Below are 17203 nucleotides of genomic sequence, written 5' to 3' on the forward strand. Positions count from 1 at the left end.
AATTAAAAATATCTTAGTGTTAACAATGAAAATAGTTTTGACCTTGCATACCTCTAAGACTCTCTGGATCACAGTTTGTGCATTCATTCTGTGAGCATGCTCAGTTATAGTAGGTTTTCTTCAAATTTACCGATAGTTAAATGCCTGCTATGTTCTTGCAAAGGATATTTTTTAAAAAAAACAACAATGCCAGCCTTCTCTTTGAAGGAACTTAATTAAAAATACTATTTTGAAACTCTTCTCTTTCACTTAGACATTTAATGTCACAGTCCTTTCAGTCTACACTGATAAGATTATATGTGTTATATTCAGTTTTACCTATAATGTGAGGAAACAACTCAAAACATCCAAACTCATTTCCAAAATGTTGTTATCCCAGAATACATTTTTTAGACTTGCCTCCAGAAACCCCTGTTTAAATAAGATGGTAAAATTTCATTATTTGAAGATTCAATTTTGGAAAACACCAAAAGCCAGGGGCAATTTAAAAGTTTGTTGGAGAAATGTTAATAGATTAAAGTGTAAAAACAACAGAACAGACCATAGACACTGCCTTTACATCTGAGAGAGGAATTAAAATGTAACTACAGAGTTTATTATACCAGAGAATATAATAAAGGCAAAGAAGAAAATTTAGAAATGCTAAAAAGACCTGCTAGGGAAAGATGGCTTTGTGAAGGTGTGTATCAAGTCAAACCAGTCATTAAAAGATGAGTTAGAATTCTCTTTGAATATTAACTACTTGGAAGGCCCATTGTAGGTGCTGGGCATCCTAAAACATGGGTTTGTGAGTGCACAAACACACATGCAGTCTTCTGTCTTCAAAGTCCAGTAGAAAAATACAGTATGGAGCAACATACATCCAATAATTAGGAAAGAAAAGTTTGCCTGCACTGGGGAAGGATCATGGAGGGAAAAGACGGGGTAGGCCTTTTATATAAAGATAAGCAGAATGTTCAGGCTTCTACTTTCAGAAGCTTTTTGTCTCAAGGCAAAGGATACCCAGATCCAAAAATATTGCCAGAATAGGATGTTGAAGTAGTAAGCCAGGGATTAAAAGCATTAACCAGTTCATTTCAAAGATTCATTTTCACAAATACTGATAAAAATTCAGAGTTTTTGTTGTTTCGACCACCTAATCTCCTTGTCTTAATCCCATTCCTTCCCACCTCCTTAATCTTCCTTCTGGATCTTTTTCTTACTGGGCTCCTCTGTTTCCTATAAATATGTGTCTTCTAGATTTGCAAATTCTTCAATTGATTTCCATTCCTTAGATCTACCACTGTATCTCTTCCCATTCAAATAGTGCCTTTATCATCATTTATTCCTTTGCAATCTAGCTTTTTATCACACTACTCAACAAGCCTCTCCAAGAGCTAAATCTGATGGGTGTTGTTTTTTTTTTTTTTTTTTTTAAGCTTTACAAATTGTTGTTTTTGACTTCATTGACAGCCTTTGATTTTCAGTTGTTTCTACCAAATTGCTTTTCTGTCTCATTTGGCAAATGGTCATCCACACTTTTTATCCCAACTTTGTATCTTTCGAGGTTTGTCTTGGGCACTTTAGCTACTTAGGTACACTTCTGTTTGATTAGTGTCCATGTATAGCTCCCAAATTATATGTAGCATTAACCTCATGTCTTGATCAAATCTTCAAGGTAACTCTATGTGGCTGTCCCATAAGTGTCTTTCAGCACATCCAAAGAACTTGATCTTTCCTTTCTTTCACATTACATTTCTCCTTTTTTTCCTGATAAGGTTCCATTCTTTGCACCTCTTTATTAACTAGTTTCTTGCATCCTATCCATCCCGCTTGGTCACAACCTAGTTTTGACAACCATATCTTCTCACCTGATGCTAAAGCAAAAAGCCATTTTCCTATTCTCTTCCTATTGATGGTTATCAATTCCAGAGTCATTCTCAGTTGCCTTTTGGATAAAACGTAAACTTATCTTCCTTAATTAAAATCTGACCCCATTTACTAGCTTTGTGATCTCAGGAAAGTTATTACTGTCTCAGTTTGTTCATCTGTAGGATGAACTAGAGAAGGAAATGGTAAAGCATTTCAGTATCTTTGCCATGAAAACCCCAAAAGGGATCACAGAGTTGGACGCAACTGAAAAATGATTAAACACAAATCATTTGCCTTTTAAAGTTCTTCACAGACTTAATACTGCAATAAAATTGGCCTGCTATTCTCAAATCCAACATTCCATCTTTTCCCTATGCTTTTGTAACAGATTGTGCCTGAAGTTTGGAATACATCTACTTAGCTCAATTTTTGAGAGTCCTTAACATGAAGACATCAAAATAACAGTTTTCACATATGAAAAGTATTTCTTGAGTCCTCACCCTAATCCTCAGTCATTGCTTTCCAGCTTCAAATGATCATCTGTTGAACAATTTAGGTGGTTAAATGTGAACCTCAGTAAAACCCGAGTTCTTCTGGAATAGGGATATTGCCTTCTCTTTCAAAGTATTTGATGTAGTGAAGAAAGTTGATATAATCAGGCTCTATTAAGAGGCATAGGATCCAAAATGCAGAATAACATGAGAGTTTATTCTGCACTGGTCAGACTACATATGGAGTATTATGTTTAGTTCTAGGCATCATTTGAAAGCCATTGATTAGCTGGAGAGTGATTGGAGAAGATGATGAAAGGCTTGTTAGACCAAATAAAGATCAAAGGAACTGGGAATATTTAACCAGAAGATTTTAGAAGGAATATGCTAGCTATCTTCAAGTTTGCCTCTGCAAAGAGGTATATCTAGCTTTTATATCTTGGGAGAAAAGAACAATTAGAACTCTTTAAGAGCATGTTGGACAGTCTTGAGAAGTTCTCCCTAGTTGGAGACATTCATACCAAGGTTTTATGATCACTTTTTAGGCATACTGTAGATGGAGTCAGTTTTCCACATATAGGTTGAACTGTAATGGCCTCTGAAATTTCAATTTTAAGCTTTTGTGATAAAAGGCACTCTGACTGGAATTTTAAGCCTTCCCAATTTGATTCCTATTTGGTTTTTCATTCAGTTTTCACATTACTGGTTCTTCACTTCCACCCTCCCATCCCAAGGGCATCTCCACTCTACATTTTATTTTTTTAATTTAATTTTTTTTTATTTTCAAAACATGCAAGGATGATTTTTTTCAACATTGACCCTTGAAAACTTTGTGTTCTAATCTCTCCCCACCCCCCACCATGGCATGTAATCCAATATATGTAGAATGCTGCATTCTATGTATGCTTTGGTGCTGTGTCTCATACTTGAGATGCATTTACTCCACATCAGTCCCTCAAAAATACTTTTCTTCAAAACAGGTGGCATGTCCTGGGTGGCCTTTACTGATTTAAATAGCATTTCTTTCAATGTTTCCTGCTTACCTATATGCCCCCAGTAGAATGCAAGTTCTTTGAAGCCACCTTTTTTGCTTTTTATCCCCAGCCCTCACTTGGAACACTGTAGATAACATAATGTTTATTAATATGATTTATGCTGAGATGCTATACTATGAAAAACTCATTGGATATGGGAAGAAGGTGAAGGACAAGAGAGTTTAGAATTATCAGTTTATATATAGGTCAGGAAGATGGTAGTGCTATCAACAGAAAAATAGAGATGAGGAAGCAATGAAGTGTTTTTTCTATGATTAGCTCCATTTTCAAATTGGGACGCTAATGGGACATCTTATCAATGTCCATTTGGCATTATGGGAGAGGTGATAGATGAACCAGGAAAGGAATCTGAGAAGGAAGTAGGGTAGTAGGAGTGAGTCAGTCGTTATTAAGGATCCCATACATGCCATGCCAAGAGAAGGAAATGGCAAATCACTCCAGTATCTGCCAAGAAAATCCCAAAATGGGGTCATGAAGAATCAGACACGACTGGAAATGACAACACATAAATTTGCCATACATCATGTCACCAAAACCTATGGAGGAGAGCATACCAGAAGATGGCCAACCTTAAGTGTAAGGTTAAGGACAGGTCATGGGATTTGGCGGTTTGATAGGTTACTGCTAACTTTAAAAGTTTTAAGGAAGTGGTAGGATCAAAAGTCAGAATAGATACATGTGAACAGTGAAATAGAAGCTCAAAAGGAGTATGAATTTAGCAATGAAAGATATGTAAGAAAACTTCAGGGGATGGCAAGGTCAATTAAAAGTTTTTTTAAACATGAATTAGCATTATTTGTAGACAATTCAAGCGTTTATTAGATGACTAGCATAGAACTGTAAGAGAAATCATCAGTCTGTGGCTTCAGGGAAGTTAAGATTCTACCGGGAACGAAACCAAAATAACAGGCAGAGATTGAAGAAAAGAGGAAGGAAATGGTCGATGTGGCAAGATCCTGAAGAAAATGGGATAGAATCGGTCACAAGTAGAGAGGGGTTAGCCTCTTTCTTAAAGCTTGCAGTAAGTGTAGCATGTGCTTGATTAACTAGTTTGAATTTTAATGAGAAAGCTAGTAAAAGAGTGATGAGGTGGGGAATTGGAGATTGTGTGAGTTCATACTTTGTTGGTAAAATGTGTTCTAATTGTTTTAGAGGGATAAGAATGTGCCCCTGAGGGCTTGAGAACTTTGAAGCAGCTCCTTTGCAGTTAGGGCAATCTATCATGGAAAGAAAAAATGGCTATGCAAAAGAGATTGCCCATATGTGGTAAGGTTACATATATTTGAAATGAACTTAGTTCCTTTGGATGCTTTTTCCTAAGTAACATTGAGCAGCTTAGTGGGTTCCAAGAAGACAAATGGGAAGGTTGATCCATGTTTGAGGGTTGGTGGTGGGAATGGCAAAATGGGACAAGGGATGTGAAGGGTTGACAACTATATAATTTAACTTGTTCATTTTTGAACAAGACCAACATTTTTGAAGAAGACCAATGACATCAAGAAGCATTGAGTCATACATGAATTGGATTTAAGTGAGGTAGAATTGCACAAAATTGTAAGCCTATCTTTTGCAGAGTTATTGAAGTCCAGCGGCAAGACAAAAGTCAGGGTGACTGACAGTGGCCTGGGATTCAGTGGACAACCTTGGCATCTTCAGTGAATGACTGAGCTCTGAGCATTCCAGAGTACTTGCTTCAGCTGCCTTCATGACTCTTGTTCGTACACTTGGGACACACAATCCCTACTACATCACTGAGTTCATGGTCCTTTCAGTTGCCCTCAGTTTGGATTAGCTCATCTGCCAAGACAGTTTTACTAGGGTATGGCTGCTGAGTCTTATAGCTGCTTAGAGCCACAGATGAGACTTGGATGCAGCCAACCGTGGATGAACAGTCCCCTGAAGGTCTCTGCACCACAGGGGCTAGTGCTCCTTGAATACCAATGCGCTCCTTTGTATTGGTATAAGTGAGGTAGCTGGTGGTCACTCTTGAGCCCTTGGAGGAAGGCTTAGGAGCATCCTAAGCATCCTATCCTACTAGAGTTTATTTGAGAGCTAAAGTGAAATAGGGTATCTGAGCTACTAACCAAATCGTTCACCCCTATTTGCAGTTCATATCATCACCATAGTTGTCTCTCCCACTATTAATAAGCATGAGCATTGTGCACCACTAGCTTTCTGGGCAATTTAGAGATTAAATGTGGGCTACGTTGAGAATTGGCATAAAAAGGTGCCTCACCACAGACTAAACAAAGCTGGAAGCAAAAGGCAGACAAAATTATTTGTAGATTGTAGAAAACATTTGAATTTCACCATAGGATAGAATAGATCTAGTTTTTTGTTCATTGATCCAAATCTTTTGAAAACTGCTGATTGTGTTTAGTCACAAAGAAACTTGGGTTGACATACTTTATTTAGGTACAAATATTTATGTAGTGTGTACAGATAGTTTAATTTTATAATTATTATTAATGCCCAAATAAAAATATTTCTCTTCAGAAATCAACATGTAGCTCACATTCTATGGAAAACAGAATGACATGATTTTGAATCATTTTTAAAAAATCATTGTCAAAGTTTAGTGAGAATATGAATATTTATACCCACATATGAGAAAAGTAGTGAAAACTTGGTCATGTCCACTGTGGAAGAGACAGTTCTCTCAGCCAGTGCAAATGTAGGAGGAATGTGGAGTTAAAAACACAGTTGGTTTATCCCTGAGCAAGTAGCTTTTCTCTGCAATTCTTTCGAAGTTTGGTGATGGTGGCATTGGACAAACTTCCAGGTTCTGTAAATATTTTCTGAAATGGAAAAAAATTGTTAGGAAATGGTTTGCAGGTTCTTAACCTACCCATATTACCGAGTGGAGGATTTTTTGGGAAACAGAAGATTCAAAGAAGATGAGAAGGCTTGGGTGGGTTGACATAACAGTTTATACTAATACAGTATCCATGTGGCAAGATTCATTAACATCCCTATCCTTAAACCTATTTACTAAGTAATAAATAATTACAAGTAACTAAGTGGTTCCTATAAACAAGTTCTAAATTCCTATTAACAGCTTTTAAAGGGAATGAAATGGCATGAGAACATATAACTCATTTAATAAGATAAAACTTTTTTTTTCTGTTTTCCTAGAGCATTTCCCCCATCCTATATTTCTCCCTTGCCTCCATTACTCACTAATATATGGAATTCCCTCTCCCAAATAGAAAGCAAATGGAAAGCAAGGCAGAGATCATTGCATTAAAAAACCAAAACTTTTTATCCCCTGGACATAGCATATAATAGGCATTTAATAAATATTTATTGGAGAAATTAATTTACTATTTAAATCGTTTATTGAATTAATAGTATCAAAAGTATATACAATTAAATCTTATAGGAAGCACCCTCTTTATTCAAAACACTTTAGTTACGAAGCATTAACACAATGACTTGGTATAAAATTGTGGAAAATGGTAATAAGTTAGGAACTAGAGGAACTTAGATCTGCCATAAACACTCCTCCATCCAGGTATAAAGTTTGAAAAATACACTAGAAGGAATAATAACAAAGACAACAAAAGAGAAATAGCTCAGTTTCATCATCCTGTCTAAAACCGTACCAAAAAACTGCCAGAGTGCACATGCAGCTTAGATTCACAATAGCAGCAATAGAAGACCTTCACCCTCTGTGTCCATAGCAAAAGGAAATATCAGGATAGCAACTAAAAAGCAAATACCTGGGGCCTTGCAGAAAGCTTGCTGCCAGGAGAATCAGCAGCATCTTACTGGAACCTCTCAAGTGTCACAGCAAAAGATAGAACCACTTCTGGGTTCAGAACAAGGCAAAGAGGAGAGAGAAGGGGCCCAGAAATTCTTGCAGAAGGCTGGTCCCATTCTTAGTTACTACATCTAGGACTTGCCATCAAGAGGGGCTTGTTCATACCATCCAAGAGCAGAGGAAAAAAAATTTTAAAGCATTTATTAAGCACTTAGTATGTGCTAAAGCAATCCTTGTTCTCTCACTTTAATGGGAGCGGACAGGACATAAAGGGAAATTGGAAAAAGAGAAGGGATATGTAGCATGGAGGGAAGATGGTCAGGAAATTATATGGAGGCCTGGTTTCTAGTAAAATAAGGTCAATAATCAGCTATCAGAACTAGGGGTTGCAGAAATTGAGTACAAGGTCCCAATCCAAAAACTGGAAGAACATATGAGTGAATAGAAGAAAATGACTCAACAATGAAGAAATACTATAGATTGAAAAAAGCCCAAGAAATTAAAATAAAGGGAAGAGAGTAACCTCAAACAAGTCAAAGGAAAGCCTCAGAGAAAAGAATGTTCTGGCCACAGGGAATAGCTGGTAGAAATGAAGTTAGAGATATACAATGTAATGTTAAATGAAATTACAGTTAGGGAAGAAAAAATGGCAAGTAGAATTAATAGGTTAAAACAGAAGGTCAAGAACTGGTCTCCCTAAAGATTAGAATGACCCAAACAAAATGTAATTTTATGAGAAAACAAAACTCTAAAAGAATAAAAAAAATAGAAAAAATATAAATGATATACTATCAAAAAACTATCAAAACCAGACCTATTTAATAATCTAAGACTGAATACCTGAAAATCGTGACCAAAAACCTGGGATTCCATATTTTAAGAAATTGCAATCTTCATCACTATATTCTGTTCACATAAATTTTATAGATTTATTTATATAAAATGTTTATGTTATTTATAATTAAATATATTTATGAATGAAATATATACAAAACATTTTATGTATATATTTTGTATTTAAACTATATATTTATTAAATTTTATATAGTACTTTAAAAGTAATTTAGAAAGTAGAGGTTACTATTCCTATTTTATATATGACAAAATTTAAACTCAATTCATTGTTTTGTCCAAAATCACTTGGCTAATGAATATTTAAGATAGACTCAAACTCAGGTCTTGTTCCTGATTCCCAAATCTAGTGCTTGATCCATTGTACAACCCAGCTATCTCATAAAAGAGGATAATGAAAATAGAAGTGATCCACTGTCATCTCCCGAAAGAATTCTCAAAATAAAATGAAAAGTAGACACTGATATTTTTCTTTTTAAAAAGGGGGGGAAAAGTTTAAATTGTATTAAAGCAATGATGAAATTGAAAGAGAAGAGCTGAACAAATTGACATATTCTCTGAAAGACTCAAATCCCAATCTGTGAAAACACAGAGGAGGCTTTCCCCCCCTCCCCCCCACCAAACCTCTTCAGGACAAGGGACCAATTTTCCAAATTACAAACTTTGGATAGCAAGAGCAAAATGAAACCTCAGAATAATGAAAAACAGCTGTGCAAACAACTCAAAAGGGAAAAAAAAAGTATCAATGTGGGAAGATGATATTGAGAAAAAGGAATGGGAGAGGGAAAGAAGAGAGAAAGTAGAAGAGGGAAGGAGGAGGAGGGAAGAGAGGGGAACAAGGAGGAAGAGAGGAGGGAGAGAAATGGAGATAGATGATAGGTGGAAGACAGATTGATAGATAGATATTACATGTTTACTATGTGCCAGGCATTCTGCTAAGTAATAGAGACAATAGTCGCAGAATATCAGAGTTGGAAATAACCTCCTACTTACATCTGACAAATTATCATCCAGTCTAAGCCAGACTTCCAAAGAGAGGGAAATCACTTTCCAAAACTTCCTACTTCATTCCACTTCTGGATGGCTAGAAAACTATGCCAGGAAACTTTTTTTTAATCTTAAATTTGCCTCTTTGCAACTTTTATCCACTATTTCTAATTCTGTCCCATGGGGACAAGCAAAAAAAGAGGGTTTTTTTTAAAGCCTTCTTTCATGTGATAGTCTTTCAAATACTTAAAGGTAGCTGTTATGTTCTGACTCCTCCCTGTTCCATTTTCACTTCTTCAGCCTAAATATTACTAATTTCTTCAAATGACCCTTGAATAAAATGAACTCGAGACCTTTCATCATTTTGGATGACCTTACTCTTGATGTTCTTTGGCTCACTGATATCCATCTTAAAATATGATTTCCAGGACTGACCAATAGTAATTGTCACTCAGGGACCAAGTATAATAGGTACTACCATCTCCTTGTTCCTGCGTTCCTGATCTATCTCTCATTACAATCTAGGTGGATCAAGTGATTTGAACTTATCATGGGCATCTAGGTGCTCTTTATCATCAGTATCAAATTACCATGAACCATTTTGTTTTCTCCTTTCCAGTCTAAGAATCATTATCTAATGAAAAAAAAAAGAAAAACAAATAAAAACAAATAAAGATCGAGCAATACTTCCTTCTATCTCTTCAAACTGCTCTCTCTAAAGTCACCAATGATCTCTTAATTGCAAAATCTAATTGCCTTTTCCCCCCCAATCTGCATCCTTTTTGGCTCTCTTTTTGACAGCTTTGATATTGAAGATCTTATTGGTATTGTATTTTCCCTCTGGGTTTTTGTGACACTTTTGTCTCCTGGTTCTCCTATTACCTGTTGAATCCTTCCTTCTCAGTGTCCTTTGCTAGATCATCAAGATCACACTCACCCCCCAAAAAGTCTGTCCTGAGCCTTTCTTTCTTCCTTTCTTTTTTTTTTTTTTTTAATTAAAGCTTTTTATTTACAAAACATGCATGGGTAATTTTTCAACATTGATCCCTGAAAAACCTTGTGTTCCAAATTTTCCCCTCCTTCTCCCCATCCCCTCTTCTAGATGGCAGGTAATCCAATATGTTAATTTATTAAATTTAAATGTTAAATATATTAAATCATATATATATACACACACACATTTATACAGTTATCTTACTGAGCCTTTCTTTGTAATTTTTCAATACTATGTTTTTCTAGTGATCTCATCTGCTGCTGTGGAAAATGATCAGGTTTAGACAGATACCTCTAGTTTTCCTGATCGCCAGTCTTGAATCTTCAACTATTTACTGGACAGTTTGAAATAGATATCTCAGATAGCTTAAACAAAACATGTCCATAACTGAACTTATTTTCTTTTCCCCAAACCCCTCATCTCTACCTAACATCCCTATTTTTGTCAAAAAATGTCACTATATCCTCCCCACAACAGTCAACCTAGGCTCATAACTTAGGATTTATCCTTGACTCTTCATTCTTTCATTCCCCATATTCATTAAGTTTTCATGTCTTATCAATTCTACCTTTGTAACATTTCTTGTATATGTCCATTTCTCTTCTGTCACTGCTATTATTCTTATCATCTCATGCCTGAACTACTAAAATAGCTTTCTGGTGGATTACCTTCAGTCAAATCTCTCCCTACTCTAGTCAGCTGCCAAATTAATTTTTCTAAAGTGCAAGTCTCACTGTGTTATCCCCTATTCTATAAAGTCAAGTAGCTTTCTATTACTTCCCAGGATCAAATATAAAATCCTGTGTTAGGCTTTTAAATTCCTTCAAAATCTGGTCCCTTCCCCTCTACATAATTTGGGATCCAGTGATACTGTCCCACTTAGTATTCCTCAAACACAACATCCAACTCTAGGCATTTTCATAGATGTCTACCATATATCTAAAATTCTCTTCTGTCTCCTGGCTTCCTTCCTTTACAGCTAAAGTTTTATCTTCTGTAAGAAGTCTTTCTTAGTCCTTCTTAATCTTTTTCTCTCTGGAACTCTTCTCAATCTAATTCTTATGTATATTTTTTAAAATTACATCTTATTTGTTTCAATCAGAAAAAATCCACATTCTCCTCACTCCTCCCAAGTGAGAACAAAAGAAAAATAAGACTCTTTACAAACATAGTCATGCAAAGATTCAACATTCACTCTTGCAAAACATTGTGTTCCAAATTTTTCTCCCTTCCTCCCCACTTTTCCCCTCCCCTAGAAAAGTTGTAATCCAGTAAAGGACAGCAAGTAATGCAATATAGCATAAATGTGTACAATTCTTCTAAATATATTTCCATATTTATCATGCTATCCAAGAAAAATTAGATCAAAAGGGGAAAAAAGAAAGAAAAAAACAAGCAAGCAAACAATAACTACAAAAAAGGTGAAATTACTATATTGTGATTCACTCAATTTCTGAATGCAGATGGCTCTCTCCATCACAAGACATTGCCCTGAATCACCTCATTGTTGAAAATATATACATATAAATATATACACATTTGATCATCACATAATCTTGTGGCTGTATACAATGTTCTCTTGATTACTTCACTTAGCATCAGTTCATGTAAGTCTCTCTAGGCCTTCCTAAAATAAGCTTGTTGATCATTTCTTATGGAACAGTAATATTCCATTACATTCATATACATAATTTATTCAGCTATTCCCCAACTGATGGGCATCCACTCAGTTTCCAATTCCTTGCCACTACAAAAGGGGCTGCCACAAACATTTTTCACATGTAGATTCTTTTCCCTTTTTTATGGTCTCTTTGGGATACAAATCCAGTACAGACATTGCTGGATCAAAGGGTACGCATAGTACAAACATATAAAGCCAATCAAGAATTTCTATGTTGTCCATGTTAAAAAAATAATTGTTACATTATTTTGCAATCTTTCACCTCTCTATCAAGAAGTAGATAATATATTTCATTAAATGGTGATAAATGGTAAGAATTTTTTATTTCTTCCAAAATTGTTTGCTTTGACAAAATTATTGTCACTGCATAAATTGTTTTCCTTTCACTCTATATCAGTTCATACAAGTTTCCTAGGATTTTCTGAAGCCATTTCATTTCTTTCATTTATCATTTCTTACAGCACACAATAGTATTCCATCACATTTATATGCCATAACTTGCTATTATAGCCCCTTAGATTCCTATTCCTTGACATTTCAAAAAAGAACTATAAATATTTTTGTATATCCTTAAAGTTTATTTTGCTTAGGATTAATCCCTCCTTTAACTCACTCTTTTTCTAATTCCTCTTCCCCTTTCTCTGTTTTCCCTAATGAATGAAATATATTTCTATATCCAACTGGTTATGCATGTTTTCTTCCTTTTACTTCCTTTTACTTTTTTTCCTTTACTTTTACTTCCTTTGTAATTTAAATGTTTAAATGAGAGTGTCATTTGCTCCTCTCATCTCTTCATTGTTTGTATAGATTTCTACTAAAGCATCCTAATTATGTAAGATGATTTTTCCTAACCTTCTTTTCCCTTCCACTCCCTCTTCCCATGACCAGTATTTCCTCTTTCCCTGCCTTTCCATCCTTTATCTAAGATCATCAAGACAATACCGAATCACTTGCCTCTTTAGATTTCCTCTGTGACTCCGATGACAAGGTTTACTAGGTTCAAAACCAGTTTGTGCTTGTTTAGTCCTTTATTCATGTTTACCTTTTCATGATTCTCTTAATTCCTATGCTTGAACTTGTCAAGATTAGGAAGAACCCTGTTTTTCCACAGCCAAGGCCCAGCAAGCAGGCTGTACCCTGAGTTTGGCACAATAACAATCTTTTGCCCTCACTCTCTGGCAACATGCATTACTCTGACCAGCAACAGGTGTTCTCTGAAGATTTATGATTTTCATATTAATTGATAACTACTTAGATTTTCTGGACTTTCTTAGTTCCTGGGGACTTGAGAACCAGGAGCAGGTAATATGCTGCAGCAATAAGTTATCAATAATACTTCCTGACATTTTAACAATTCCCATGCTTGTAATCACTAAGTGAATCAAACCAAGATGTTGCACTCCTGTTCCTGCCACTTGAGACAATCAACTTGGAGATTGTTCCCACAGCACCCAGCAACACCTCTATTGTCCCCAAAATGTCTGCATGCATGGGCCTGCCATAGGAACTGTTTCCTCAAAACCTATAATTGCCTGGGTTGGGTTCCGCCTTTTGTGGTTTTCATGCATAAAAGCTCTATCCCTACCACAAATCATAATCTCCCTTCCCTGGAGATCTTTGATTTTCAAACCTGTTTTCCTCATTGTAATTAAACTTCTCTTTGATTCCTGACACTCCTGTCTCTAGCCTGTTTTGTTTGGCTTTGGCCTGTTCCAATCTGGTTGACAAAATTGAAAATTTCTATGTAGCTTTGGTCTTTTCATCAGGAATGCTTGGAAATCTTCTATCTCATTAAAGATCCATGTTTTCCCCTTCCAACATTATACTCAGTTTTGACAACTAAGTTATTCTTGGCTGTAAGTCTATATCCTTTCCCTTCTGGAATATTGTATTCCAAGTTCTTTGCTTCTTTATAGTAGTACCTGCCAAATCATGTGTGATCCTACTGTAGATCCTCAGTATTTGAATTCTTTTTTCCCCTGGCTACTTGCAATAATTTTTTTTTTTTTTTTTTAACTTAGAAACTACGGCTATGATATTCTTGAGAGTTTTCATTTGGGGAGTTTCTTTCGGGAGATAACCAGTGGATTCTGTCTATTTTTATTTTGCCGTCTTGTTCTAAGAGAGAGCTGCAGTTTTCTTCTAAGATTTCTTGAAATATGATGTTTTGGCTTTACTTTTAGTCATGATTTTCAGATGGTCTAATGATTTTTCATTTTTTTCTCCTTTTTCTGTTTTTCAAATTAGTTTTTGCTATGAGACACCTTACATTTCTTTTTATTTTTTCAGTTTCTTGACTTTGTACTCAAGGTATGTTTTTTCTCTGAGGCTTTGCTTGCAGATATTTTGAAATTATTTTCTTCTGGTTTACGTTTTGAATTGTTCTACCATTATAATAGCTATTTATGGTAGAATTCTTTTTTTAATTTTTTCATTCTGCCAGTCAACTTTCTCACTTTGGACTTGATGTTAGGGCCGTGCCGTGCTGCATTTTTGGAGGAAAGATTGGATGCTTTCCTAATATATTGAGTACTGTGTTATTCCAGAATTTCTGCAGAGGCTGGAGACCTGCACGTTTTCAGTGCTTTCAAAGTGGTCTGAGAGGAAAGATTAATTGCTTCTCTCCTGCTCTAAGCTCTGCAAGTTCCTGACCTGGTTTTCAGTCTGAGCAACAAAAGACTGCTGCTGAACTCAGCTTCTATCAGTCAGCTAGAAAGCTCTGTTGGTTCAGAGTGATAGAATTATACATTTCTCTTTGGTCTAAAATTCCTTCTTTTCCAGAGTAGGCCAGCTGCTAGAATTGAGACCCTGTTCTACTCTTAGGGTCTGGGGCACATAGTTGCTGTTTGCTTCTGAACTTTCTATTTTCTAGTCATATTACTCAGGATCTCCCTATGGGAGGTTCCATTCTCAATTCACTTTGGAGCTCTGACTGAGAACTGGTAGCAAACACCAAAAATACCAATTTAGCATTTATTTGTCCCTTTCATAGTATCCCACTGTGGGTCTGGGACTTCTTGCTCTGGTGCACAGACACTCCCTAGCCATGAAGTGATCCTCAACAGTCTTTCTCTCTCTTATTTTTATTAGTCACATTCCCCATTATTCTCTGTCTGCTTATGCTGGGCAAATGACTCACTGTGACTTTTTCTGGATTTCCTTAACAGGATTAAGTCTGGTATTTTTTCCAGATCTGTTTGGAGGAATTTTATGGAGGTGAGCTCAGTTGTACTGCTTCCTACTACTCCACCACCTTTGCTTCCTATCCCATATATATTTTGCTTGTATGTAGTTGTTTGTATGTTATTTTCTACATGAGAGTGAGTCTAAGAGTGGAGGCTGTTTTGCTTTTCTTTATATACCTAGCACACTATCCATAACAGACCCTTAAATTCTTATAGACTGACTATCATGGTAGTCCTTAGCCATACTGGGAAGCAATTTCATCCCTTTTTTGATTCTCCTTTTTTCCCCCAGTAGAGTTTAAAACAACAAAAACATCTTTTTTGGTCAAGATTCCTTACTAACCTCAGCTCAATTTGAGTTCCAGCACTCTTAACATAATTCCTACAGGAATAATAGAAGGTATTGGAGCCTTTTCTGATAATTATAGTACATGATTATTATAATTTATGGGTAGAAGAATATTGCATGAATCTTTGAAGTTATCTCCATAAAAATTATATGTCTAAGTAACACTACTGGCAGAGGCTACCCGCTAGCACAAAGGACCTAAATACACTTTGGATATTTAATTCTCTGACTTGTTGCCCTGACAACAATAGAACCTATAAAACTTCAGTATCTCTGGCAATCTACCAAGGATAGCCTCCAATTTTCCTTACAAGCCCTCAGGTTAACAAAGCTTCCAAATGCAGGGTGAAGGATATAGAAAAGACTTTTACCCAAGTCCATAGACAGAGTCAATTGGATTCATTATTCTATGTGCCACTATCTTTCCAAAAACTTAGACAATTTCTATGATGTTCAGTTCTGTCATTGGTAGAGGCCCCAAATTCAAAAGACTGAGTTTTGCTCCTACACGGCCGTGCTCTTTTCCATAGCCCTTTCATCTACTCCCCCTCCAAGCTCCCATGAGGATATTTTGCCAGCAGTTCTAGTCACTGCCCCCACGTAGTTCTTACATCACAGGGGTCTTATTGTTATTGCCATCACTCAGTTCTACTGTTATCCTCAGTTCAATTCTTTTTTCTTTAAGCAACAAAGTCTTTATTATTTGATCTATGGAATGAATCTCAAAGTATGGCATCTCTTTTACCCCCCTAGTTTTTAAATTTTTCTGGGGTTTTTTTTTTTTTGTTTTTTTTTTAAGCCTTCAGGTTCTACAGCTCATTCTGCACATACATGGCTTTTTTAGGTAGCTAAGGGAACTCCCTCCTTTCATTCTGGATACAATGACTCACTCATGGTAAATCTATCCCACTTGTCTCTTCTAGAAGTTGGACCATGTACCACCTCTTTACATCAGCATCTTCCAATGAACTTTGGAGTTCTAAAGAGGCAATCAATTATTTTCTGATTTCCTTTCATACAAAAGACCCCCTTGCTTTTTATTGAAAGCGCTCTAAAAGAGAAGTGAGAATGGGGAATCTGGTACTTATAGAAGGTGTACTTACCATATCTACACTATATGTGATTTAAAATTTAACCAGTAACTGCTGGCAAAGTGAAAGTAGAAATATGTTCTTAAAATGAACAAATATTTCAATAATTTAGACATATTTTTCTTTAACTTTTATGTCTGTACTGTTTCTTGCACAAATTTCCTCTCTGATTTCTCCCTAGTTCCCAAAGGCTATATCATCATAGCACAAGTTCTAGCAGGTCCTAACCAAGCTGCAAAAACTTTGAGCATGGATCTATAGATGGACTGATTATGTCTGTTGTTTAAAAACTAACTTACTTAAATTCAAGTCATCTACCAACTTACAGTGGGATAGTGAGCTGGGTTCATTTAAAAAATATTTATATTAACAAAATTATGTTACCCTTGTAGTAGGTGCTTTATTTATTTAGTGGGAGAAGTATTTCCAGACTCTTTTGGTTATTTCACTTTGCTTCAGTTCATGTCTACCTACATTTTTCTGTATTTTTCATATTCGTTATTTCTTAGAGCACAGCAGTGTTACACTACATACCACAAATTATACTCTCATTTCTCAATAAATATGAATCTAATTTATTTCTAGTTATTTACTAACAAAAAAGCTACAATAAGCATTTTTGTGTATATAGGAATTTTTCTCTTATCTGTAACCAACTTGGAAAATTTAGCAATAGGATTTCTTAGTCAAAGGGTAAGAACATTTTAGAAACTTTCTTATAATAATTCTCTGTTTCTTTCCAAAACAGTTGGATTAATTTGCAACTTCACCAATTGGCATATTATAGTACCCATCTTTCCATCATTAACTAACTCCATCTTTGGCTAGACTCTTTTCTTAAACACACACATGTATAGTATTCTTCTGAGAAACCCAATAAAAATTCTTACTGAGTATTGCATTA

At 35.7% G+C, this 17203-nt stretch overlaps 1 protein-coding gene across 1 annotated transcript in view; it reads right to left on the bottom strand.

Moving 5' to 3' along the window:
• Positions 1 to 5635: 5635 nt before the first annotated feature.
• GRTP1 (growth hormone regulated TBC protein 1) overlaps positions 5636 to 17203 on the bottom strand; it is a 67193-nt gene continuing 55625 nt past the window's right edge. The window contains exon 8 of the mRNA XM_031958751.1: positions 5636 to 6195. Within this exon, the coding sequence (XP_031814611.1) occupies positions 6106 to 6195 (90 nt within the window). The 3' untranslated portion in view covers positions 5636 to 6105. The remainder of the gene's footprint in view (positions 6196 to 17203) is intronic.

Source organism: Sarcophilus harrisii, chromosome 3 (assembly GCF_902635505.1).
Source record: "Sarcophilus harrisii chromosome 3, mSarHar1.11, whole genome shotgun sequence".
NCBI lineage: Eukaryota > Metazoa > Chordata > Mammalia > Dasyuromorphia > Dasyuridae > Sarcophilus > Sarcophilus harrisii.